This window comes from Euwallacea fornicatus, chromosome 7 (assembly GCF_040115645.1).
Source record: "Euwallacea fornicatus isolate EFF26 chromosome 7, ASM4011564v1, whole genome shotgun sequence".
NCBI lineage: Eukaryota > Metazoa > Arthropoda > Insecta > Coleoptera > Curculionidae > Euwallacea > Euwallacea fornicatus.
Genome location: NC_089547.1, coordinates 5045163 through 5070487, shown reverse-complemented (window position 1 = coordinate 5070487; position 25325 = coordinate 5045163). Strand labels below are relative to the sequence as shown.

The 25325-nt window shown below is 42.2% G+C and overlaps 4 protein-coding genes across 16 annotated transcripts; 2 read left to right on the top strand and 2 right to left on the bottom strand.

Moving 5' to 3' along the window:
- Positions 1–1028: 1028 nt before the first annotated feature.
- Positions 1029–5408, bottom strand: p115 (General vesicular transport factor p115). The gene is made up of 14 exons (XM_066283838.1): positions 5206–5408; positions 4870–5042; positions 4645–4815; positions 4343–4592; positions 4131–4283; positions 3916–4078; positions 3681–3855; positions 3514–3626; positions 3249–3461; positions 3036–3176; positions 2769–2981; positions 2500–2720; positions 2178–2446; positions 1029–1343 (listed from the first exon to the last, which is right to left on the bottom strand). Exons 1-14 carry the CDS (start codon positions 5281–5283, stop codon positions 1196–1198), a joined length of 2481 nt encoding a protein of 826 aa, XP_066139935.1. The 5' UTR covers positions 5284–5408; the 3' UTR covers positions 1029–1195.
- Positions 1571–25325, top strand: LOC136340098 (uncharacterized). 13 transcript variants are annotated; one of them, XM_066283859.1, is made up of 5 exons: positions 10124–10325; positions 15822–15860; positions 22466–23730; positions 23791–23856; positions 25120–25325. In XM_066283859.1, the coding sequence occupies exons 3-5, from the start codon at positions 22577–22579 to the stop codon at positions 25178–25180; spliced, it is 1281 nt and encodes a 426-aa protein (XP_066139956.1). In that variant the 5' UTR covers positions 10124–10325; positions 15822–15860; positions 22466–22576; the 3' UTR covers positions 25181–25325. The 13 variants fall into 13 exon arrangements, with proteins under 13 accessions (XP_066139953.1, XP_066139956.1, XP_066139943.1 ...); XM_066283856.1 differs by lacking the exon at positions 10124–10325 and adding an exon at positions 1571–1757 and having other exon boundaries at positions 22466–23856; XM_066283846.1 differs by having other exon boundaries at positions 22466–23856.
- LOC136340096 (rRNA N6-adenosine-methyltransferase ZCCHC4) lies at positions 5603–7630 on the bottom strand. The gene is made up of 6 exons (XM_066283845.1): positions 7180–7630; positions 6710–6945; positions 6454–6657; positions 6107–6400; positions 5821–6052; positions 5603–5766 (listed from the first exon to the last, which is right to left on the bottom strand). The coding sequence occupies exons 1-6, from the start codon at positions 7480–7482 to the stop codon at positions 5632–5634; spliced, it is 1404 nt and encodes a 467-aa protein (XP_066139942.1). The 5' UTR covers positions 7483–7630; the 3' UTR covers positions 5603–5631.
- Ski6 (exosome complex component Ski6) lies at positions 7813–9140 on the top strand. Its single transcript, XM_066283872.1, has 3 exons — positions 7813–8664; positions 8720–8854; positions 8909–9140. The coding sequence occupies exons 1-3, from the start codon at positions 8217–8219 to the stop codon at positions 9079–9081; spliced, it is 756 nt and encodes a 251-aa protein (XP_066139969.1). The 5' UTR covers positions 7813–8216; the 3' UTR covers positions 9082–9140.

The window sequence follows — 25325 nt, the reverse complement described above, 5'->3', positions numbered from 1 at the left end:
TCCCGTTTCGGTGCAGCGAAATTGGGACTTTTCCGCGTCCACGGCCCCTTTCGTCGCGACCCTGATCTTTTCGTATAAATTCAAACCCCCCGTCTCAACATCAGCGGCGTAGGCGCTTGTTTTCTTCGGATTTCGACGAATTTTCTATATTTCCAGTCTCATCGTCGTAAAGTCGGTTTTTTTGTAGCTCTTTCGGTGCCGCACGGTTTCTCTAGAAAACCGAAAATTATAAGCTTCCGGCTCGCAAGAAAACCAGTGGCGTACAGTAATATTCATTTCTTTTGTTCTTGGTCCTAATTACTCAGGTGTGCAGTGGACCCATTGTGTTCATCCTCGAAGTGTCCTTAAGCTTTCACCTTGCGGCTTACGGCGGGCCCTTTGCCTCTAGCACAAAAGGTGGTGGCGCCCGAGGGTTACAGGGGTGGTGCGACTGAACCAGTTGCGTAACATCACCTGAACCTTTATTGTAAGGAGGGCGTCGCAGGATGGCCAGATTTCATTTTATCTACGAAAATGTCGGGAAGAAATTTTAAAATTGTCAAAACGGTTTTTCAAAAAAAAAAAGATGCAAAACTGGCAAAACGCCATTTTCGAATATTCGTTTATCGCCGAATTTGACTGCTTTCGCCTCATTGAATCGCGGTTCTAACTCTAACGGTTCAAGCACTTGTGGGTATCTCGTGCGAATATGTATTTCGGCCTGTGCCTCACATTTGCGGCCCCTGTCCCTGCACCTGAGCAGTACTGGTGGGGTTGGCGCGACCTCTTCGGTGCAGCGGTAGCACGGCTGGGCCTTCCACGGCAGCAGGAGCGTTATTCAACTGTTCTGTGTTCTTCGGCCGCCGTTGGCTTTCCCCTCGCTCTTCCATCTTGCCTTCACTCTCTGTCTGCGGTACTGCTGCAGTATCTTAAAGGCACCGTATCCCCTCAAAAGCCAGAGGAAAATAAACGAATAATATTTCTCTTCCGTCCTTGCAGAGTTGGCAAAAAAGGACGATGCGAAAAATGGAAAAAAGAAAATGCCACAATCGAGGGAAAAACGGTTTTATTAAAACATAAAATATGCATATAAATAATTAACTTTAAATAATACAATCTGTGCACAGACAACTTTGCCAAAAAAACTGTAGCTTGTAGTTCAGTAAATGCAGCTTCGAATTCTTCAATCATTCCAAGGTTTCAATCATCTCTCGTCTCATTCCTTCTCGTTGTCAGATAGCTCTGAAGAACTGTCGTCCTCCTTCGGCAGGGCCCCCAGTTGGCGCAGCCTTTCCTTGAACTTATTTAACTTCGTGTCTTGGGCAGTGAGCAGCTCGAGCAGATCATCTTGATCTCTCTGATAGCTAGAGAACAATGACATTGAGTTTTTATTCTCAGTTTTCCGGCACACTAAACGGCAAAAACAACGCAAAAAAGGCGTGTTTTTTTACATTCAAATACTCGATGATTTAAGGGATATATTTTTTGCGTGTTTTTGCCATTTTGGTATGCTCGGCAAATGACTCAAATAACGACAAAAATTACAGGCAATGGAATTTAAGGTCAGTAAAACGCTGGGCGTGCACTGGTACCAAATATCGACAAATTCTCGTGTAAAAATCGCATAACAACTTATTTCCACCGGTGAAAGAGAGTTCTTGCTACTGTGGCACTAGTGTCTCCTAACTTTAGTATTATAGGTAGCCCTGTGAAGTGCCGTATAAGTATTGTTTACCAAAGGTTTTTTGGGAAATTGCCATACACTAAACGATATCTTGGTACGTATTTCTCTGGTTTCTTTAAAAGGTCGATATAAGAAAACTTACACGGCGTTTCCGTAAAGTTTCTATTGTTTACGAAAGTGTAGTAAAGATAACAACATCAACACGTTCATATACTAATACTAATCAAAGTATTTTGGACAAACTTGATTTGCCGCATAGAATTTCTTCTGAATATTACACGACGTGAGGAAAAATATTCTACCCACATTCTCCATCCCAGGGAGTAACACTTCCATTGTTGAACGAAATTCTTTCCTTCTAAAACGCGTATTCACCATATTATCAAGAATTCATTATACCATTCATTAAAGATTACTCATTTAACGTGACAACACTTTTCAAAAGTAAACTTCTATACCTATTAATTCATTTATCATTTTAACGTGTTCCAACTCCTTTTTCTGTTTGACTTACCTCTCCAATTCCGCAGTTTTCTCCGCCAACTCTCCCTCCACCTTCTCCAATTTGACACTTTCACCCTCCAATTTCTGTATCCTCTCCATTAAAACGTTGTTGTTTCCGTGAACAAAAACGGGCAAAGTCTCAGGCGGAGGTGACTGCACGGGCTGAATTTCGTGCACTATATTCGTTACCCGCGGAGACCCTGCTGCGAGCTGCGCCTTCAGTAAGGTGTTCTGATCGGTCATTTGGACGTTCGTTTGATGCAGTTCTTCCATATGTGTCTGTGACCGAGTGAACCGTGTGAAATATATAATTAAAAGCATTGAAAAACCACCTTTAAATCCTCAAATTGCTTCTGTAGAAACGCGTACTTCCTCTGCCACTCTTGCAACTTTTTATCTTGATCCCGAATCAAGTCCTTGTATTGTAACAATAGGGCATTTTCGTGCTCGCTAAGGCTTAACTCGGATATTCCATTGGAGAGATCCCGTTGAACTCCTAAGGCTTGAATAATCAGGCCTTCCATTACTTTAAACAGCTTGCAAAATTCAAATTCTGCAAGTTTCCCTATTAATTTAAACCAGACATTTGCATAACACAAACCTAAAAGTAATTCGTTGGAATGTTTCGCTTTTATTTGAGGCTGCTTCGCCGCTTTCGCGTACAATTCATGTCTGGAAATCTCGTTCAGTTTCTTGCAGTACGTCTCCAAACCTACCCGTTTCTCAATGAGATGCGACAAGTTCTCTTTAGAGTAGTTTTGAACTGAGTTGTCGTTGAATAGCACGCACAGACCCATTATAAAGGCACAGAGGCCTGAAGTGAGAGACTGTATATGAGAGTTTGAATGAAGTATCAATCGAGTGGTACCTTGTAAGAGTTCGGCGTTGTTGTCGAATTCAGTTGCTGAAGTTTGTGCAGTGAGAAACGCCATTGCGCCGGGAACCGTGAGAAACACTGTTACGGCAGCTGGACAGTGGGCCATCCACATGGACAGAAGCATCAAAACGCCTTTAAAGAATAGTTAATTTATCCCAAATTCTTTATTTAGAAATGAACCACTTAGTTCAGGCTAATTAATACCTAATTTGGCTTGCAACTTGCTGGTTTGCTGTAAATAGACTCCGCATTGACTCAGCAAAGTTACCGGTTGGGCCCCTAAATTCGTGGCCAAAAGGACCCTCAAAAGCTGTTCTTTTTGGGCGGGGTTTTCGATTAGGCAATGCGATAAGGCCACTGCCGAAAACCAGTTACTTAGAGAATCATTGCTGAATAAGCCGCTGCATAAGAGCTGACCTTTATTAAAGATTTTTAAATATTTATTTAAAATTCTGAAAGGTAAACTTGCCAGTGGTTACAGCGGTATTCCCTGCTGAGCTAGGTAGTAGAGTCTGCACCACCAATTCCTGTCCGATCTCATTTTTGTAGAGGAAACATTGGAAGCAGTACAACACGGCGCATCTAGCATTTGCTCATACATTTAAACGAATTTCTATTCAATTAAATTCTTAATACCTTAAAGTGAAAGGCTGCTTTTCATTTACCATAGACATAATAAGAACCACCAAAGCAGGTCTTGGAGGATTTGATGGTGCCAAAACGTTGGCGAAATACTCTTGATTTGTTAAGTTCCCCCTTATAACCTCCCCCACAGTATTTATGGTTTCAGTTAAAATATCCGCAGGCACACCTTGAGGAATATAAGTTAGTCAAATTGACAGATGGGTATTGAGTATTGTGAGATATATACCACTCGCCATGAGGATACTGCAAAGTGCTTCTAAGAGGTTGGTGTTTCTTAGGGTTTTCTGACAACTGGTGATTATTTGCGCGGGGTTATTTGGAGACACTAAAGTTCGCACTAAGTGGAGGACGCAATGAAAATTTGAGACTTTTTGAGGGCTCCAACCCACCTATGAAATGGACCGATAAGTCCTCTCAATATTTACTTAACTGACAACATACCTCTTCCAAATTTTCAGGCAACACAAACATTGGTGCCAATTTCTGAATATAAGAACCTTCTTTAAAAAAATTTATATTACTCGTGTTGTGTTGCAGCAAATTCAGCATCAGGAGCAAACAGTCTTCCACGACAATACCCCCGTCTGTATAGCCCTATTAAACACCTGTTAAAAACATCTGATACCAAATACTGATAATTTCAAACTAGTTACCTCATCACTGATTATATTCAGCAGCTTATCAAAAGCGTTCTCAAATGCCACAATTTTCTGAATATTGGCATTTGATTTTGTTAAATGAATCAGCAATAACACTGCATCATTCCTGACAACCTCTCTATTTTCTGCGAGCAAATCCATGAGTTTGGACATGCCCATAGGGCTCACTAGGATTATATCTTGTACCTCTTTGGGCTTGCACATTGTAAGTGATATCACTAACTTTAAAGCTGGCCAACGAACTCTGTTAAAAGTGACAAAACAGTCTTTCTTTCGTACGCAAAAAGAGTTGTTACCTGAAGTCATACTCTTCAAGAAAACTTAAGACCAAAGTTAAATTATCTGAGTTTTTTAGGAACATTTCGGAGAATTGTTCTCCGACGTTTATGTTTATGTTCATATTATTCTCTTGCTCCTCCTCAAATACCTCCTTCGAGGTGATATTGCAGAGTGTGTCTAAACAATAGCTAAAACCCTCCATTGATAGATTTGAGAGATTTAACATTGTAAGTGACAGTTACCCGATTATTTCTGGATCTGCACGGTCCAATTCTAGCACCTGCCTCAAAACATCCATACCTTGTGCCCCTACCTCAATCCGGTATTTTTTAGATAGAGCTCTGAGGGCTCGACAGGCATCTCGGCGGTCTTCAAGTAGAGTACTGCTGCTTACTCGGGAGACTAATTTTTCTACCTGTAACACAGTTTAATAATCGAGTAATTTGCAAAAAATAGGCATCTCTGAGGACTCAGGGTGCTTGTTGCGGCTTGCAAAGGAGTAGAAACATGCAACATATGCAGATTACCCACCACAAGAGAAAATTGGAATTGATTAAAGAATAGCATTAAGCACTTACGGTTTCCGCGCCTGTAGGTTGGGTCCCAGGGGCCGGTCCCCCCAAAACTGACTTTAAGCTGCTTTTGAAGTATTCCATTTTCTTATTTTTTTAATTCCAACCAGGCATTTCTTTATATTTAATTAGTTTTTTAAATATTTATCAAACTATAAGGTGCACAAAATCAAAACAAATCGGTATTAAATTTGACAACCGGCCACGTCACTTTTCTATCAACGTTGTACTCTCTCTCTCTCAAATGTATGAAATTAAAAAGAGATCGAGCTTGATACGTACGTCGTAAACCATAGATAAACAATTCTATACATATGATAAAGGATGAATGAATGTGTCTTTACCGATCAACACAAACATTGCAAATTTTGAAAAAAAAGGGTAAAAATCGAGTAAAAACACATTTTTTTACGCATAAATTCATTTATTGCACTATCCATCCATTTTTATCTTCTTATTTCTTAATATCTTCTGCGTATGTTTCCTCTTCCTCGAAACTTTTTCTGACTTCACAATCTCTGGACATTCCTTTTGTTTATGCCCTTCTGCCTTGCAATGTAAACATACCTACAATAATATTTAATAATCAAACTAAGTTTTATCAATGACAAACACAAATACCCCTGTAAACTCAATCTTCCCACATTGATGATTAACTTGAGCGCATCTGCCACAATCATAGCAATGCCTCCAATTTGGCTTCACACACCTCTCACATTTCTTGCAATGCACATAGGTTTCCCCATTTTTCGACGTACAGCCCCCACACGTTTTGCAATGTTTGTTCTCTTTTGCCACCCATCGAGAACACTTTGAACAAAATTTATAATCCTCTTCAGGCAGTTTTATCTTACTAGATAATCACCTTTAATACCACTGAACCACTATCAAAAAACCGAATTGTTACCTTGGATTGAGATTAGTGAAAATCCTTACAGGAGATCCCTGCTTCCTGCCTTTAGACCCATTGTGAAACAGAGCATGATTGTCATACTGCACTTTATAATCCAACATTTTAAAATCGGGCCGAAGATTCACAATTTGGGGTTCCATGAAGTAAGGAAAAATCCAAAATATTGGTAAATTATTTTCAGTGTTGGTGAGATTTTTATATTGCCTGTTAATGCTGTTGAAAGTTTGTATTAAGGGCTCAGTTCTCCCTCCAAATGGAGGGTCTGTGACCAGTACAGTTTGTTCTCCCCTGAAATAAATCTTTTATGGTTGAAGAACATAAATCTCAAAACTTATACGCACTTGGTGGCTTTTAAATACTCTTTAAACACACTCTGGGCCTCATGAAAGAAAAAATGATTGTTAAACATGTTATACCAACAGTACTCCAAAGGACCAAAAAAATTGTGGAATCTGTGATCAAAATCTAATAAAATGCTTGATAAATTTGTTTCTGAAGACTGTATATATTCGTGGATCCTTGGGGTTCCAACACAAATTATATGCCTGCAAAGTCATTATTTTACAATGTGGCTTTACTGGTTTATTATTATATCACCTGAAACCTAAATTTTTGAAAGTATCAACTAAGAATTTAACTGAGTCTTTAGAAAACAAATATTGAGCCTCCATTTTAGCATCATCTAAAGGAGGTAACAACTCAGAGGGGTGTTGCAGCTGATAATCTGTTATATTGGATAGGAATGAGTGTCCAATATGCTTTGCCTCTTCATCTATTGTAAATTTCAAGCATGAAGAACAGAATATCCTTTTTGAACTTGGTAAACATTTGATCTAGAATATCAGTTTGTTTGTAAAATGGAGCTGGATTTGCAGATTGGTACATTATAACATAACATAACACAAGTATAGCATACGCATTTTGTGGATTCTTTCAGATAAACATCTTGTTTTATTAAAGTCTGCTTGCGATTACATTTGAACATCTTTTCCTTATTATTATTTATTAGTAGTATGTTATACTTTTGTTGTGCGATGCTAATCTGATTTAACTCTTCTAAGACTAACTTGATTTAATCTTATAAAAAGCCTTCGATGACAAATTCCCTTTGAGAACTTAACGCCCTTTTCCTGCCACACTTTTTGGGAATCTAGCACTTTTCTTGGCTTGTCATCCCACATGAAGAAGCTGCAAAGCTTTCTATCTCTACACGCGGCGCACCCAAAAAATCGTTTTTCTTGATTATTAATTAATGTGGAAAATAGTAGCGTTGGTCCATGAGGACAACAGGGATGTGTGTTTAAGCTCTCGGTAATTACTTTAATTCCATGGTGGTTGTCTGGCTGTTTGAATTTTGGAAAAGTTTTCATGATGCGCTTGATTCAGTAGTTTTTGTTGAAGGTAAAAGGAAAAACGGTTATAAACAGACGAAAAAAGAAAATTTAATCTAGAAAACATTGAAAAATTTTTACAATGAAAAGTAGGGTTATATTTTTAATTCGTATAAGCAACGTTGCAATTCTGGTAAGTTTACCCTATTTTGTTTTAGCAAGTTTTGTGGCAACGTCGAGATTGGATTCATCGTGTATTTTTAATATAATTTTTATATCTACGCATTTCTAAAAAAAAAACTAAGAAAAATTGTAGTTTTTTCGGTGATATTCGAATTTAAAAACTCACACTCAATTTTGCGATTTAAAAAATGTTTTTGTGATGTTTTGTATGTTTTATTATCCTCTACAATTTCCTTAAATCCCAATAATTTTCAATTACAGGTTTCTGTATGTATGTTGTTCAACAAAAAATAAATTCATTGATATTATTACCCCATAATTCGTGAATATAAGAGATTTCGTTTTCTTAAAGATATTCTAAGACAACCACTCAGTGTTTGCAGTTAACTACTGTCTCACTTTTCCTCCACCATTTCTTTAGCGTGACAAAGAGATAAATCCACTTACTGAGCAATCATAGCCTCACTTTCGCATCTCCAGAGCGTTAGTCTAGTCAAACCTAACCTCGCTTTACTTTTATAATTTGAAAATCAAATTTTTTAAATTTTATTTAAACGTAAAACTACTTATTCACAATAATTTAAATAAATATGAGTAGAAACCGCGAACTAATCTCTAGAATAGGACTCCGTTTGGACGGTCGCAGAGCCAATGAGTTACGTAGAATACGGTGCAAAATGGGGGTGTTTTCACAGCCTGACGGCAGTGCCTATATAGAACAAGGGCTCACCAAGGTGTTGGCTGCTGTATATGGGCCCCATCAAGTTCGAAATAGGCAGAAGGCCCAACATGATACCTGCATTATTAATACTCAGTTTAGTATGGCAGTGTTTTCCACTAATGAGAGAAAACGAAGACCTCGAGGAGATAGAAAGTCAATAGAGCTTTCCATTCATTTGCAACAAGCTCTGCAAGCTGTAATCGAAACTGACCTATATCCATGGTCGCAAATTGATGTTTATGTTGAAGTTTTGCATGCTGACGGGGGTATTTATGCTGCCTGTGTGAATGCTGCAACCTTAGCTATTATAGACGCAGGTATTTCTGAATACTAACCCCGGGAATTTGGGTTTTTAAGAGTGTTTTTGAGCAGGAATTCCCATAAAGGAGTATGTTTGTGCCTGCACAGCCAGTTTGGCCAATGGCGAAGTTCCAATGTTGGATGTTTCACATCAGGAAGAGATGCTTGGGGGGCCTACATTGACTGTTGCAGCTCTTCCCATGTCGGGTAAAAAAATCATTTAAGGGCAAAATTGTGGAGTTATAGGGGCAATTTTTAAAGGTAAAGTAGTTCTGATGGAAATGTCTCAGAGATTCCACTTGGACCACTTACCCAAAGTATTGAAAACTGCCTTGGAAGGATGTAAAGACATAAAGGAGATTTTGGATGAGGCAGTAAAGGGGCATGTGAAGGAAATGGGGAGTGCGACAGGGTGGGCTAATACTACAAGCTAATAAACTGATTTTGTTCATTCTTCACATTGTCAAGAATTGTATATTTTTTTAAAGTAGAACCTTGTTTATGTACAGACATAAAAGAGAATTTAAACGAGACGGTAAAGGAGCATGGAGTACCGCGAGATGGACAAAACGAGTCTTTGATTTTGTCAAGAATCCTGAATCACGAGGAAATAAATTTCCGTGAAAATATTTTATTTGTCAGATTGTCAAGAAATCATATTTTTCACCTAAAATTTTATCGAAATATAAAGATTTTGAATGGATATGGTAAAAGGGCATGTGAGAGAAACGGGGAATGCCATGGGACGAGCCAATTGTATGTCATAAAATTAATTTTTTTGTGTGCAGTTGGAAAACTTTTGTTTACATTAATGAAACACCGTAATTTATTACTATCCCTTTTAATAACAAAAACATATTTTTGAATACATTAACACAAATCATCCAGTTTCCTGTAGTAACTACATCCCGTACAAGCTACTCCACATTTAATGGATTTATTAGGCACTTTTACGTGAGACTCCCATTTTAATTACCATCTCATAACGAATGCATTTCTAAACACATTTAAGTCATTTTGGGACACCTATTTACACTTAAGTTGGATAAGATTTAATGCTGTTTATTATGGCGTTCAGGATGCAACATGCAAGGGGGCGATTTTGTGACGTGTGTGAGGCGGATGTTTTGGTTCATTTTTAGAAAGAAAATCCCATATTTTCACGTTACCGCAGTCCCATCAAATGATAGAATAAACGAGCAAATAGTTCCTGTACAAACAAAGCTCCCGACCCCCACGAACAGACCTTTTTAAAATTCCACTCGGACACCCGCTGACGCTTCTTTATTGCACTGTTTGAGGGCCTCAGCTGCGTTATGTTTACAAGCAAATTAGGCGCACTCGAAACAGGACAATCTATTTTAAAGGCCCCCGTATCATAAAACGCACCTTACCGGGCGATTGGAATTATTCTTGTATTCTCTTTCCTCCACTATTCGCATTCAAAGTTCTTCGGCTGAGGCAGCAGTCGACGATTCGTGTTTAAGGCGGCCGGGTTGCGACCACCGAGCACACCCCTTAGTGAAGGTCTAATACGTGAAAGAGGGTTTTTAGTGTGAATCACCGTGTAGTAGTAACTTTCGGGGTTCGTTGAGTGTGGCAGTGCGTAAGCAGCGAAGTGGAATTTTCGCTTGAGAGAATGGACTTAGTTGAGGTTCTTTGAATCACCACCTTATAGGTAAGGCATTGGATCCAAGAACCTTGGCAGAAGGAAGGAAAAGGAAACGTATTTCTCCGCAAATCGTGGTTCTCTTTCTAAACCGCCATGTAACATGTGTTTAATTGTCCCTCATTAATGATTACTAACATGATTACGATACATAAATGTATCGATCGTTTAATGATCTATTCGACCTTAGGCGTCTCGGCAGACCAACCAAAATGGCATTGATGCTCGTTATTCGTCGAATTAGCAACCACATATTATACCAATTAATAGGTCAACTGGTTCGTAACATTAACGCGCTTTTTCCTTATGTTTTTCAATCATAAACGGGGAGAAGTCTCGAAACGATCCGGTGGTGCACCATAAGCAGTAGACAGGAAGTGGGCCTAGGTGGGTGCAGAACTGAAAAATATCATAATGTGATACGCACAGGCGATATTGATTTCGGTTTCAAACGACCTAGAAACTCAAACCACATCAACAAATAAGAAACAAGGTTACATGATTTACATATGTAACTTGTACATAGTGACTTTAATTCGGATATTGGGAATCTGCACGATTTGGTGAATGAATATTGCAGGCTCAGCGGCTCGCATAACGGTACCCGCTCCAATCACATCGCAATCTCAACCTTCGCTTTCATATCCCGAAAACAATCGTTCATAACAACTTACGATAAATGATTTCACTTGCTTCGAAGAGACAAGAACAAACCGTCTTTTTTGAATTTCAAACACGGTCGCTGCCATTATTGAGACTTTTACTTTTGCGGTATACACAGAGAACAAATTGCATGTTTGTGTTATCGTAGGAGGAATTAATTTGAAGTAACGCACATTCCATTCGATCTCGGACCGACCTTGTCGCGCGTTTTTCTACATCGTCAATTTACCCCTTTCTTCGTTGCACTCGATGCAACGGTCTTGCCAAGGATTTTTTTCGGAGTCGCCAGAGCGGGACGGGAAATACATTTTTGACGCCACTGCCTGCACTTATTAACAACATAATCGTAATGAATTAGACATAAATTACCTCACTTGCATATTAGATTAACCGTGAAGATTCGCGTTAGAACCAATTACGAGTGCTTGTTATTGGCAACCGCGTTTCTTTGCCGTTTATTTGATATAACGGTAATTAGGTGACCATTTTTTTATTTTAAATATCAGCCTCGTTAGGTTTTTCGAACGTTCGTCGGAGGCTGAGAAGCGCGACGCTCGAGTTCCAGCAAATAGGGATAATCTCCTGACAATATGGTGGGCCGGAACTCATTCGACTGTAGAAGAAACGCGGGCCCTAAGAAATTCCCCTTGGCTACTCCTTTTTCTGCGTCCGACGTCACGTCCGAGGTTTCGCAAAAATTCATTACATGGGCGACTGCAGGCAGGGAACTCGAACATTTTTAAAGCTCCAGCACATTGTCGAGAAAATAGAGCTATTTCCTTGGCAATATGGCGAATGAATATTCTGTAATTTCTCCTTTTTCGACACCTCCTCAGACCACCAACCATCACGAGCTCCTAGTGTTTGGCATCCGATGTGAGGCGCGCGTGCAGGGCCGAAGCAAGCCCAAAACTCCTATAATGTCTGAATTTGTCCCGGATGTTTTCGCCTGCGCGTCGATTTCTTATGAATTTAATCCGATCAAATTTTCACCTGTTAAAGAACGTTTCCTTCAATCGATAAGCCATTAACTTATGTAATCGAAGCGTTTATTACACCTATAATACAAACGCCGCCGATGTGCTCTACTTTCTCTGGTGCCTTATTACAAAAATAGACCATAGTGGCCTTTTGAATTAGGCACAACAATGAATACTAATACCGCCTAACAATAGATCGGTTTGGTTTCCAAACACCGATGATTAATGGTCCAATCGTCGTGCATCGCCGATGGAACCCAATCGAGGGGTTCCCAGGGGCATCCACTGCTGAGGACTGAGTCACGGATAAAAATTACAAGAACGCCGCAACACCCTGTAGTGACTCATACCGAAGAGCTCTTCACTGAAACATCTCGAGTTCGCCTTTTTTTTTTTTTTTTTTTTTTTTTAAGGTGATGTTGGGAGAGATGAAGAAGTGTTGGCAGTGTCTCTTATGCAGAGCTTCAGTCGGACTTGCAGACCGGCCTTATATGGGGCTGTGTGTGCACCTAGGTTGGTCTCAATTAGTCGAGTAGTCGAGTGACATTATTATTTAACAATTAGCTTAACTGTACCGTTAGTCTATCAACCCGTTCGCCATCGAGGCGGTGGTTAATTGCTATGTCATTTTCCTTCGAGTGTAAATGCATATTTATTTATGGTGCTTTTATGAATTGTCTTTGACCAAAAAAAACCATCAGTATTGCAACCGCGTAAAACAGCAAATCAATATGCAACACCTCACCGCTTGTATCGATGATTTTGGGCGTGTGTCCCCGGTACAATTCACTCTGTACCGTATTTCGAACTTTTACACCTCGCAGCCGATAAATTATTTATTGCAGAGTTGTAAACCGTGTACTCGGACACGTGAGCTAAATGTCAACGCTGTTACACCACTCACAACATTATTATTAATTATTGCCATTATGCCTTTAAGGAAAAGGCGGATCGTTGATTGCGGACAATGCGAGCGCCCTTACAACTCGAGACCGAAACCAAACAAGTCAATGGACAAGTCCCTTTCCGCCGGTCCCCCAATTTGAATTGCAAATATGCTTTTTTTCTTCTTTTTTTTTTTTTTTTAATTCAAATCGCATTGTGTTGTTATCTCGCGTTGCATTCGTCGAGATCAGATAGTTTTTCAGCGCTACACCTGTTAGGTAATTTCAGCAAACGTTTCGTACAGGATGCGTTTTTTTTCCTCGCCTCGGTTGCGCAACAAATATCGCGGAAGTGCAGCTGCCAGTCGCCGGGCAGATCCCGGGCAACGCCCGGTACGGTCCCGGGCGCTGCGGTCGAAATAGTTTCCCCGGGAAGAACCGTGAATCGCGGCAATGTCGCGTTGCGTCCGACAGACGTTCAGACGGGATCGCTTGAGCGTGGAACGCACAGGCCGCCATATTGGTTTTGTGACAAATGAGCGTCGCAGCGTTGCCATTTTCTGAAACCGAGAGACGGTTTCGCGCGAAAGCGCCCCTGGAAACTGCTCGTGTTCCCGGCGGAGCTTTCTTTTTTTGAAATCGATGTTGTTTAAATATTATCGCTACGTACGCCATGAACCGCTGGGTGTGAGATCCGGGTCGAAAGGCGGACATTAGTCAACGTGCCAAAACGTAAATATTTTTGGATTTTCGGCAAATAAAAAAAAAAAACACGTTATTCCCGCATCTGGAGCGCACTTGATTTACCTACTCCTCAGCTCCGTGTTTTGACCTGAGCGCGGCACGTTAAATAATCATTATTTAAATGTAAGGTAAACTCTCATCCCTTCACAAAGGATGACTAATGCTAAAGCGAACTGAAGTGCAACAAAATGGATGAAAGGGAAGTCAGGTATTACACGTTTGTCTGATTATACATATACCCATCGGACAAGGCCGGATATCCGGATATGCCTACATATGTACCTGACTCGGACATTTTTTTCGCTCAAGCTTGACTTTTACTTTCCGACGTTATCTTCTCTCCACCGATTCCCCGAAAAGAGTAATTTGCTTAAGTAGTCTTAAATTAACGCCAAGGCTGGCGGGCCCGCCACATCCGAGAGGCCGTCCCGATGACCTGATTTAGGTCCTGTCGTGATTCTCATGGTTCTACGATAATTAATAATGCAGCTTGCAAATATATCTTTGGCTCGACTCTTGCATATTAAAACCAGCGTTTACCATCCAATAGGTTAAGGTCAAAGTTGTAGCGCATTCGTTGCATTACATCGAAAGATTCCTGGCCTTTGATGGCGGTTTTATGTGCGTTTGAATGCGTGTGTGGTCGGAATTTCGCCTCGCTCATCAGCTACCTCCGCGGTCCCACACTCTCTCCCCGATCGACTCATTTTTGAGGTGCGCTCCCGCACGAGTTCCCGAGATGCCGACGGTCGAAATTTGCGAAAATCTAGGCGATTTCTTTTGCCCCGAGAGGAGCCGACGGCGTCCTAAAGCCGAACATAGCAATAAACTACGTGGATTACATTATATTTGTCGGCATCGAAGAGACCGCAGTAAAGACCTCGGTAATAACCGGCCTGGTAATTGCCCGAGCTAAAACGCATAATTTTCAACATAAAACTGAAAGAGAGCTATTTATGCCCTCGCATTTGAAATGGAAATTTTCAGTCCAGTGGAAATCCGGAATTAGATATGAATCGCCTCAGTTGGGAGGATATAAAGGAAGACCAAAGAGCGCCGCTGTTTTTGAGATTTTTTTCTTATTGCCATGCACCAGATGTGGTCATCAATCGGTCAGCTCGGTAACGGCCATGGAAATGGGGAGCGAGCCCGCCTAGAACCGGCCAATTCACCGTAGATTTACGTGCGGTATTTCTAGTTATCGCCATTGAATGCGGTTGCTCAAAGGTCAAAACCCCACCTGCTGCAGGCGAATCGGGGATTCGGGCTGGGAAGCCCCTCTGGACTCGGGGACGTTTAACGTCGGAGAAAAGCACAAGAAAGGTAAACAGAAGATAAATGTGTCCTGTGCGGTTGAATTAATGGTCGAGAAACCACCCCCGTTCCGTGCGTGTTCGTGTTCACCCTAATCCCCGAAGGAGGCCTCACGTCGAGTTGCCACGAGGAGAGATCGCCGACACATGAAAAGGGATCGCGGAGCGCCATTTAATATTTTTTTGGAAATTCTTATGCTCCATCACCACGTCTCTGTTTCTAACCTGAAAATAAGTTAACAAAAAGTAAAATCAGACGAATTTTGGGTCGATCCCCCCCCCCCCCCCCAGCGCCAATGTAAACAAAACTGGGCGAAAAATTCTGGTGCTTCGCCACTGCATTTAAGGAAGGCGCAGCACTAAAAGACGATTCGTCCAATTTCCCCAAGCCCCCGATAATTGCGATTTCTCGAAGCTTCGCCCCCTCTCGCCATCCTACCTCGTCGGAAACCAAACACAGGTACATAAACGAACTGAAAGCTTAGGCCACACATTGATCCTCACGGGGGGTGTTCAACCTGTTCGTTAGGGTGGAGTGATCCTAAGTAAGGTAAACATGGGGGAGCTGAAAATTATATTTCGGCCCTTCTGCGATAAATAATTAATTTGCTGAGAAATGCCTAGTTTTCCGTGGAGATTCGTGCAGTGTTGTTATAATAAAGTTAAAATAATACACCGTTCTTGAAGCGATCAATCGATTAATTTACGTTAGTCCGGAGGCTACAAATTACCCCTCAAGCTGACTGATATATGGACTAAATTGATCCGCGGTGTACATAACACACCTGGGACGGTGACTCGTTCCAGATCGGCTTCCAATGTGTGGTTTATTTTCTGCAAATTTGTGATTAATTTCTGGGAATTTTATTCCTCTTCGCGATACAAAGGAAACGCACTAATGACCAATTTTCTCCTTTTCAGGCAATGGAAATCGAAGACTTTGAATCCCCCCTACAAGAAGTAAGTCAGTTCACCATTTTGTCCAGTCATTTTCGTGGTTTCAAATTCCACTGATTCTAATGACCCCATCAGACATGTCTTAGTCTATTCTCACGGTACGCAAAGAAAAGCATTTTAATTCTGTGTAATTAGCGTAAAAAAGGCGATTCGTGTGCCATGACCGTTACCTTAATCGCATCGCATGACTTTTTGTTTAGCCACGTTTAACTGTATCAAATATTACTGTGTTGTTGTTGTTGTTGTTGTTTATTGTTATTGTGACGTCATCAGGGCTATAACGGCCGGGCTTTGGATTGAATTGCACCCGAGCGCAACCGAACGATCAAAGGCGGATGTAAGTCCTTGCGATTTCTGCTTATTTGGAGCGTTAATTTTTGAAAGTAAAAGTGGTAAAAGTGCCAATATGGGCGATTATTTGCGTTCGATTATTGTGGTTTCATTGCGGGCGCCCGTGTCGAATGAAGTATGTGGTCGAGGAAGACGCCCGAAACGAAATCCAAATAAACCTAACAAAAACCTGGTGGGTTAAACCGCACCTTGCTGCTACAGTCGTAAACCACGGGAGGTGGCAATAAGCGCCTGATCTTTGTTGGTTTAAGGGGAGAATGTGTGTATACGTAAATTCGCGTATAATTACAAGGAAAACACCGTAAACCCCCAAAAACGGCATACTGGGAGTTACTAATGGACCGGGTTCACCATGCGTCAAGAAAACCACATGCGTTTTGCGCTTTAGGGCGGAGATGGCGCTAGCGACTTCAAATTGATTAATGGCCGCAGGATTTTACCGCGCGGCTCTAAAAAAACCATCTCCACGCACCGACAAAGGCCAAAACACCCGTCCTAAACGAAAACAAAGCCGAAAAGATTTACGGCCGTGTTTTCGCGCGGCAAAAATCGGATCCTTTGCGAAATTATCAAAATGCGGGCTAGTACGTGGGACCCCTTTTATAGTGAAACCTACACGGGTTTTACAAGAAACGCGAGCAAATGATAAACGGAACTAGAGAAAATAAACGGGCACCGGTGATTTAACCTTATTTTCTAGGGAAGTCGTTAAGTTTTATCGTTTCGCGAATAGCTCCGGCAAAAGGAATACGGCACGAAGATGAAAGAAGTTCTATTTTGGACTGCAACATCGTTTTTAATTTAAACGAAAAGAATGAAAGTGAGAACGTGGAGTTTTCTTGCATTTCGCCAAGGAATAATCCATGTGCGTATGACTGGTTGCGTGGGCAAAGCTGCCTCGCACGGCTCACCTGGAAATCAAGGAAGTTCACAAGGGCGAACTCAAAAGCTGAACGCCTCAATTGCCGATTCACAAATCTTAAGACTTTTAAATAGATCACACGACATTGAAAATTGGTCTCATCGACGCTTGTTGTGGTTTTCCGTTAATTTTTGAATCGGGGCCCCGGAAATCCATCAAAACGTTTCAGTCACGAATTTAAGGAACTCCCCTTGCGATGGCACTGCGTTCGCTGTCATTTTCGTGTGACGTCAGATGGTGAGACAGTGGGAGGAAATCCATATTTTGTGAGACATCCAAGTGGTTCTTCAGAAAAACACGAGATTTATTAGTTTTGTTTGCATTTCTCTATCGACCGCTAATTGTAGAAACGCTTAATATCGCAAATATGCCAGTTTCTCCGTATTTCACTCATAATTTGTCCGTTTTATACAAAATCCAATCACTTGACCTCTTTTGGCATAGGAAAAACATTCCTGTATACCTGTGTGCCGCAATCAGCCGCATAAACAATGGCAATACATATTTCAACAAATTACAAAATTACATATTTAATCAATATTTAGTTCATTTGCCACGCGGTCATTACTGTGGAACCGAATGTGCGCATTGGCAACCCTTGTTAGTCGATTCTATTAGAAAATAAATTAATTTAATTTGTCTCAATACAAGGAAAATAAATACCATGCGGGGATTTGCATAATAAAAAAAAAGGAAAGTGAATTGCCATGTTATAAAATTGTTATGAATAAGAACAATTTGCGCAATGTTCTGGTGATATGGCAGTTATTACTGAGGCAAATTTGTAATTCTATTCCGGCATGCAATTGTGTGTGCGTGTGTGTTTTTTTAGAAATTAAGGTTCTTTCATTCAAGGTTCACCCCCCAAAACAGCCCTTGGAAAAGCTTGTAGTGGGCGGCAGTTACGTGATCATTGCCTTGTTCTCGCTGGAGCAAGAACCGTAACCGATTGGGTACCTTTTCGGATGTCACGTCTTTTGTAATGGGCTATAAAAGCCGAGAAACAGTTTGAAACCCTCAAATTCCAGTTGCGTAAAGGACGACGAAATCGGTAAAACGTGGGCTTACCCTCATGCCCCAGCGCAGCACTTGCCAGCGTCGCCTTAAGGGACATGCGCGTTGATTCGCTACGCAACTGGTTTCTCCCTTGGCAAGAAAAATGCCACTTACACGCGTGGAAATAATGCCAGAAAGCGCGACGCGCGCACATTCAATTCACCATATTGTCGGAAAAAATATTCCCCGTTTCTATTTAAGCGTATAAAGCGACAGTCACGGTCTAAGCGGACCACAGAGTTCATTCACCATTTTGTCAATAAGCCTTACGATTTTAACGACAACATTTTCGAATCAAATCGAGCAGGTCGTCGCTGCAACCCCGCGACTTCCAACCCCCTGTAAGCCGTGGCAGTGCCTGCAGCCAATTCTGCCGTAAACGCAGTAGTAGTAAAAGTGTAAGAAAACAATTATTTATCGCTGCCCGTCAAAGCACTCGTTTCGTATTTCATTCAGCTCGGTCATGTGACACCGAGATGGTAACACAGGTACGGAATGAGGAATTTATGGGGGGTTCTTCAAGGGCTCGGTCGTTTGCAATTGTGTGCCTTCCTTTATGGCACTCCCGCTTCGTGATTTGAAGGACCGAAAGTGCCCAGTCAGAAAGCACGAAAGCCGCTCGAAATGAGGCCATAAAAATTTTACCTGATAGTGACTCTTTGTATAGATGATGCAGGTCCCAATTAGCTACAGCGCACATTAAGCGGAATCTTCCTTTAACGCTTATTAAAGCCCTATTTGTCGATACTACCGACGAAGTAGACATCGATACGGCGCGATGGTGGGCCGCCTAGGCCCGTCCCTGTAAGGTGGTACCAATACCAATCAATTCCCCAGGGTCCGTCTATTGACATCTCGACTTTTCACAACTTGGACCTATCTGGGCTCGGACACGGTCCAGTAGTACTGTGAAGTCTGCTTGATCGGCCGCAAGAGGTGCGAGCAGAGTCGAGGGTACTCGATCGCGTGTGCGCGTTTTTGTTCGTGGTGGTACTAGAAGTTTGTTTGTTTTCGGTACTCGTCAAAGAAAACGTGTATTTTTTTTTCGGATATATCGCCGAGACCGGATTTTTGAGTTTTCGTTCCTCGAGAGGATTGAGCTGTTGAGGTGAGGAAGAGAGAGAGAGAGAGAGAGAGAGAGATTGTGCTTGGTCGAGTTGGTGAGAGTCGTTTCTGGGGCTCTCGCTGGAGAAATTGTAACGACGAATTTTTCTGAGGTCTAAGTGAATCCGTTTGGAGCTCCATCGACCGATAAAACAATCAGAAGGTAATTAAAGGCGGAAAAAAATCGCAGGTCATAGAAATCTCGACGCGGACCATTGTTCAAGGAGCGTGAGCAGTTTCTTGTTCTCCGTCACTTGAACCTGGAAAAAGTCGTTTGACACGTCAATCAAAGCGATCCCGATAAGAATATGAACAGAAAACGTGTTCACAATTAACTTCGCTTTAACAAATTGTTTTTAATGGTCCATTCGATGGTTTGCGTCAGCAATTGCCGCAATTTCGGTATTAACCTTTTCTTCTCCTCCCAGCGGCCTTGCGCGATGATTTATGGCACTTGCTGGTTATTATTGCCCAAGAAGGAAGTCCATTCTGGCATTAAATTCCCTTATAAACAGCATTTTTGAGAATTCTCACGTGCGCAATATGTCAGTTAATTAACATTCCTTCACATTCGTAATATTGTCAAGAAGTAATTAGTGGCTCGCATCAGTTCGCAGCGTTAACCTTAAGAAATCGCTGACTCGAAGCCCTAAAATTGGAATTCCTTCGTGGGAAATGGGTCTTTCAGGGGCTGCAGGGGAGCCTTTCTGAGGCCAGGTTCGGGACGCGAAAGCTACACTTTGTCGTGCGGCATATTCACAACAAGACAATTAGCGCATCTTTTTAGCCCTTCTAAAGGGGGTTTCGGCATGATTTCTTTAACTATCCTGGAGCATCCCTAAGTACGAAAAGCGACGTTTTTCATCGAACACCCCGTGTGTGTTACTGACTATTCCGAAAGACAAGAGACAATTCCTTAACGAAATCTCCTATAACCATCCTCGTGGGTTTCGGAGTGATTTAAGTCGCCATGAGGCCCTGCTTGCGACGCTAAAACTCCACGTTTTTCACATAAAACACCGTGTATATCAAGCGGGTTCTTGGATTTTCTGCTCACTGGGGCTGATCCGTCTGTAGAAACCCCCTCTTTAAACGAATTTTTCGACCCGATTTTCTCCACTTCTGGAAACCCAATTTTTTCCCACCCTGTGCATTATTGAATATCCTGGAGCCGTCCATCCACGGGAACGATTCCATAGCATGTTGTCCTGTATTAGTTATTGAACAACTTGAGCTTTCATGTTGTCAAGTTACCAAAATTTTCCCAACGCGGACGCGCCAGTCACCTTATTGTCAAGATACGGTAACTTGTGCTGATCGGCGCTATTGCAGGGCTGCACGCAGTTCGCCATTCGGTTTTGGTGCCCAGCCAGGTGGGTCCGGAGCTGAATCGTTACGGATTGACGCGAGGAAACTATTTGGGGGGGATTGCTCGGACGTTTAATAAGAACCAGTATTGCCCAATCGGCTCTATTGAATCGCGTGCAAAACTGTGAAATAAATGTTCCTTTTAGGACGAAACACTCTCCCGATCTGCCTTTTTTATCCGCCAAAACTGATTTATGATCTTGTGTATGTAATTGTCGGATCACAAGGCAACATAAATCACGATTATAAAATATTTATAGTAAACTTGACGGGTTGTTTATCCTTTGTCAATTATTGAGAAGAAAAAATCGTCCACGCTGATTATTTCATGTTTGCTTTCTGGTACTGATTGCGCTCCACATTCATATTAAATCAGGAAACAACGACCACTGTCAATGAGCAAAGATAAAGGTTGTACAGTGTATGTATGTAAATACGCGCAAATAAACAGAGATATTGAGAAAAATTGATAACGTGACATGAAGCGGTTTGAACCTCGAAATCGCGCATTTGAGGTCTGCATCGATCTCCTATTGAGAACTTCGTTTTTTGGGCATTCGTCCTGAAACCCCGCCTTCGCCATAACGTGAAGAAGACTGGGGGTTGGTTTACTAATGAGTCACTACGAGATGGCGCCAAAAGTCTGTTAATATCTCTCATCGATTTTCCAACTAAACAATCGCAGTCGCCAATTGTCAAGAAAATGTCTGTAGCTCCGGTCCTGTTCGATCCAGATTGTTTTCGTCGAAACGTTGAGACTGCTTGTCTCTCTGTTCCAAGTGTTTCGGTTAAATTGGTGTTAAATGAGTTTGAGAGCAGTGGCAGCGTCCGCCGCTATCTAATGCAATTTAAAGTTGAATGAATTACGGCCTCCATTATGCCCAGATGGCAGTCCAGAACGAATTAGACGCACATCCATTTATCCCGCTTACATGAAATCGTTATTACGAGCACACTCAAATGGTTTTCCCATTATTTTTCGGTGCCTGATTGTGATGATGACAAAACCGTGAGCGTGCAACGACCCAATCTTGGAGATAAATGGAAAAAATACATCATCAGGGTCATAGAACCTGATTTGTCTTAGGGTTTTTGTACTCGGTTTAGTTTGGTATATAATCAGCTTCGAACGCATTATTTCAGATATTTCCGCATTTTTCGGCTCGTTTAAATGGGCTTTTAATTGGTCTCAAAGCCATCGTTTTGAACCAAGAGTACTAATGCATGTATCGTTTCATATGGATTTATTCAAGGCTTCAGATAAGATCGATTTTTTTGCACAAGGTGAACGTTATCTCAGAACTTCTTGTTAATCTCGTAAATAAACTTTCAGGTCCTGATTTGCACTATTTTTAACCGAGGCAGCGTAGGTGTCTCTAATTTTAGAGAAAACTTCTTTCGCACAATTGATGTGTCTTTTCCCATTTTTCTAGGGAGAATTGCTGTTGGTCCCTAAGCAGACGTGCGATTCTCGACGATATGGCGAAGGCGCTCGTTATCTCAAAGGGCGTGGGTTTCTCTACGTTTCTACGCACGAATCGCCATTTCACGCGAAGTTCACCTCCGCCACATCCGCGTAATTACGTTTCATCTACGTTGCGCTACTTGCTACGCAAATACCCATATCCAAGCTCCTGCCCAAATCAATCACCCACTCGTCAATCGCCGGTACCCCCATTCAAAACAATCGCTGGCACCGCTCCAACTCTTTAATGGAATTTTCTTGCCCAAAACTGACAACAAACCATTTGTTACAGTAATAAAATCGCACTTTCGTCAAATCCTATTTATTTTTCTTTCTTTCCAGGTTTTGCCGAACGGTAGAAAAAAGGCTCGTCCAGATGTTCCAGAGCGACAGTCCGAGCCTAGACCCTCTTCGAAGAGCATCGTTCATCCTCAAGACGTGATGTGAGTTGTGATGAAGCCCTGCATAATAATGGTACATTTGAACTATTTGCTGTTGGTGCTCAGTTTGTTCGTTACGGTGCGTGCGTTCCCCTCCGGGTTGTTAAATGAGAAGAACCGGGACGTTTCCTGGGAGGCCTGGTTGCTGGTCGACGACCAGAACCACAAGCAAGCCCACGAGATGACTCCCAAGAGACGTATAGTCCCCAAGAGCGTGTTTGTAGCGCCGACATTCTCGTTGGAGAACCTGCCTCCCTGCGCCGAAGGGTACAGTTCTGACCCAATGGGGCGCTGCGTGAAGATCATTAAGATAGACGAATCCAAGCATTTGGAGTTTTTGATGCAAAAGTTGAATGCCCAGTTCGGGAGCTCCTTGGACTACGAAACGATACTCGATGAAGAAGCCAACTCGCAACAACCGACGAAGGTGGACATTCCTTTGTTCGGGGACTATGAAGTTGACTACACTAACGACACCCCAGAAGAGGTAGAGGAGATGGATATGGCCATTATTGTGACTCCCACTACAAGGGAGAGCGAGGGAGACAGCAGCAAAGGGGGCGATAAGACAGAGGAAGATGGGTACGAGGAGCAGCTGAGGAAGCTCGTTACTACCAGCACTGAGGCCTCTACTACCCAAACCGAACTAGTCACTACGGAATTAGTCACCACTACGTTCCTCCGTGACACCACCGAAGTCCTGACCCAGCCAACCACCGCTGAGATCGAAACTACCACCGTAACGGCAGTTCCTACCACAACCACCACGGAAATGACCACACTCGCCGAAGAGGTCACAACTACAATGCCCTCGAGCACCACCCCGAAGATCACCACCTATCACCCAGTGGCTACCACCTACCACCCGCTGGCCGACGTGAAGTTCACGGGAATCGGTTCCAAGACCAGAAACCTCGTGCGATTCCCGATGGAGGAGTCTCCGATAACTCGCAGCCGCCCCGAAGCCGCGGGCTTCGTGAGGTTCCCAGATATGGACTCGAAAATCCAGCAGGAAGGCGTGAACCACCACACCAGAGACGTCGACCGTCAAACTGGTAATTTCTTTAACGAAATCGCGACTGCTCCCCCCCTGGAGAAAGCCCATAAAACGCTCTTCACACTACCACCCAAGTGGTCGCCCCAGGACCCCAAGCCGATCATTCTAAGGTTTTCTAGAAAACACCTGAATCTGGGCCCCAGCAAATTTAAAAATGGTGCATTTTACAGGTCTTTGCCAGTGGAGGACCTTACGTATTTGTTCGGCTATAAAAACGGGCAGAGCAGTCAGAATAGGTAATATACTTTGTGATTTCTTGATATGTGTATAGCCACCCTGTAGATTTGTGTATATACTTAGAGAGTATTTATTCGGAAGTAGCTTTGTCTGTACATTCTTAGTGAGTTGGGGGGTCGCGCGCCCAGGAGGACGTACCCAGGGTGTCCGGGGAACCTAAAGTCTATTTACTTTCAAGACAGGCACGATCCAAACAAAGACGCGCGCCAAGTTCGAACAGGGCCGCACTCGGGCTCCCTTAAAATATAACGAAGACGATGCGCGCGCTTATCGCTGACGTAACTCAATCAATTAAAAGTTGAGGCATGTGAGGATGTCAACAACTCACAAACATCAACGAACAACTATTAGCGACATGCGCGCGTAAGTGCCTGGAGAAGCAACGAAAATGACCCTGATTGCAACCCTGTGAAACGATTCGTCACCTACAGTTTGAGCCAATCAGCGGTCGGCCACGTGGTGGATGACGCGTTCGTCCTGTCATCCACCACGTGGGTTTCGACCGCGCCTGGCATGAAGGTAAATAGACCGAAGTCCCACGAGGTTGTAAATAGTGCATGTTTTACGGCCACCCTGTGTACATGGATGCGCTATGATGATCGTCGATGTTGTGTAAATAATACGTAGTGCGTTGTACTACCTGAATGTGTACCATATTAATGAAATAACCAGAGAATAATGTATTCTGTAGTTTAACCGCTAAATACAACTAATACAGTACAAGTGCTCTATTTTTATACGTTTTTTGTAATTTGCCCACATACGACGCGTCCAATTTGCCATTTATCGAGCCATTTTTTCGAGAAACTTTGCACCGGATTTTATTTATTTATTTATTGTTCGAGGCACGTTTGTTCTCTGTTTTCTGCGATTCACCGCAGAGAGGGGATCGTGTCACTCCTAGCCCAAGGCCCAAGGCCTTCGCACTAAAGTCCACGTAAATTGCCGTAGATTTGTCAACGTACATCACGCCTTTAGTAAACGTAGTATTACCCCATTACTTAGTTATTTATTTATTATTTATTAGACCAAGAGGTAGTTGCGCACGATTTTCCCAGTAGAGAATGTTGTAACATTGTCGTATTATTTTCTATTTATGGAAGTGTATTAAGTCGTTTTCTGTTTAGAAATTTAAAAGTATTATAAAGTAGTTCTGCAACGAAAAAAGAAGTTTTGTTCCCACCTCCTTTGGTCCCCCTTGAAAGTCCCTTCCCACACCAAGCACTCGCTCAAAAAAGTCGTTTGTCTCACGCTGCCTGAAGGAGAAAACTGACGAAGAACCACGGAAGAGCTTACGTTATTCTGGCTAGAAGACCGCTGTAGGGGAGTACCGTCCCCGCATCTCCTCATTGTATCAAATCTGCGTCGTTTCTGAGAGTTATCATCCCGCTTACTGTATAATCCGCCACATTTATCGCAAATTACTCTGTACATGTATTTATTCTTGTAAGTTGATAATAAACCTTTT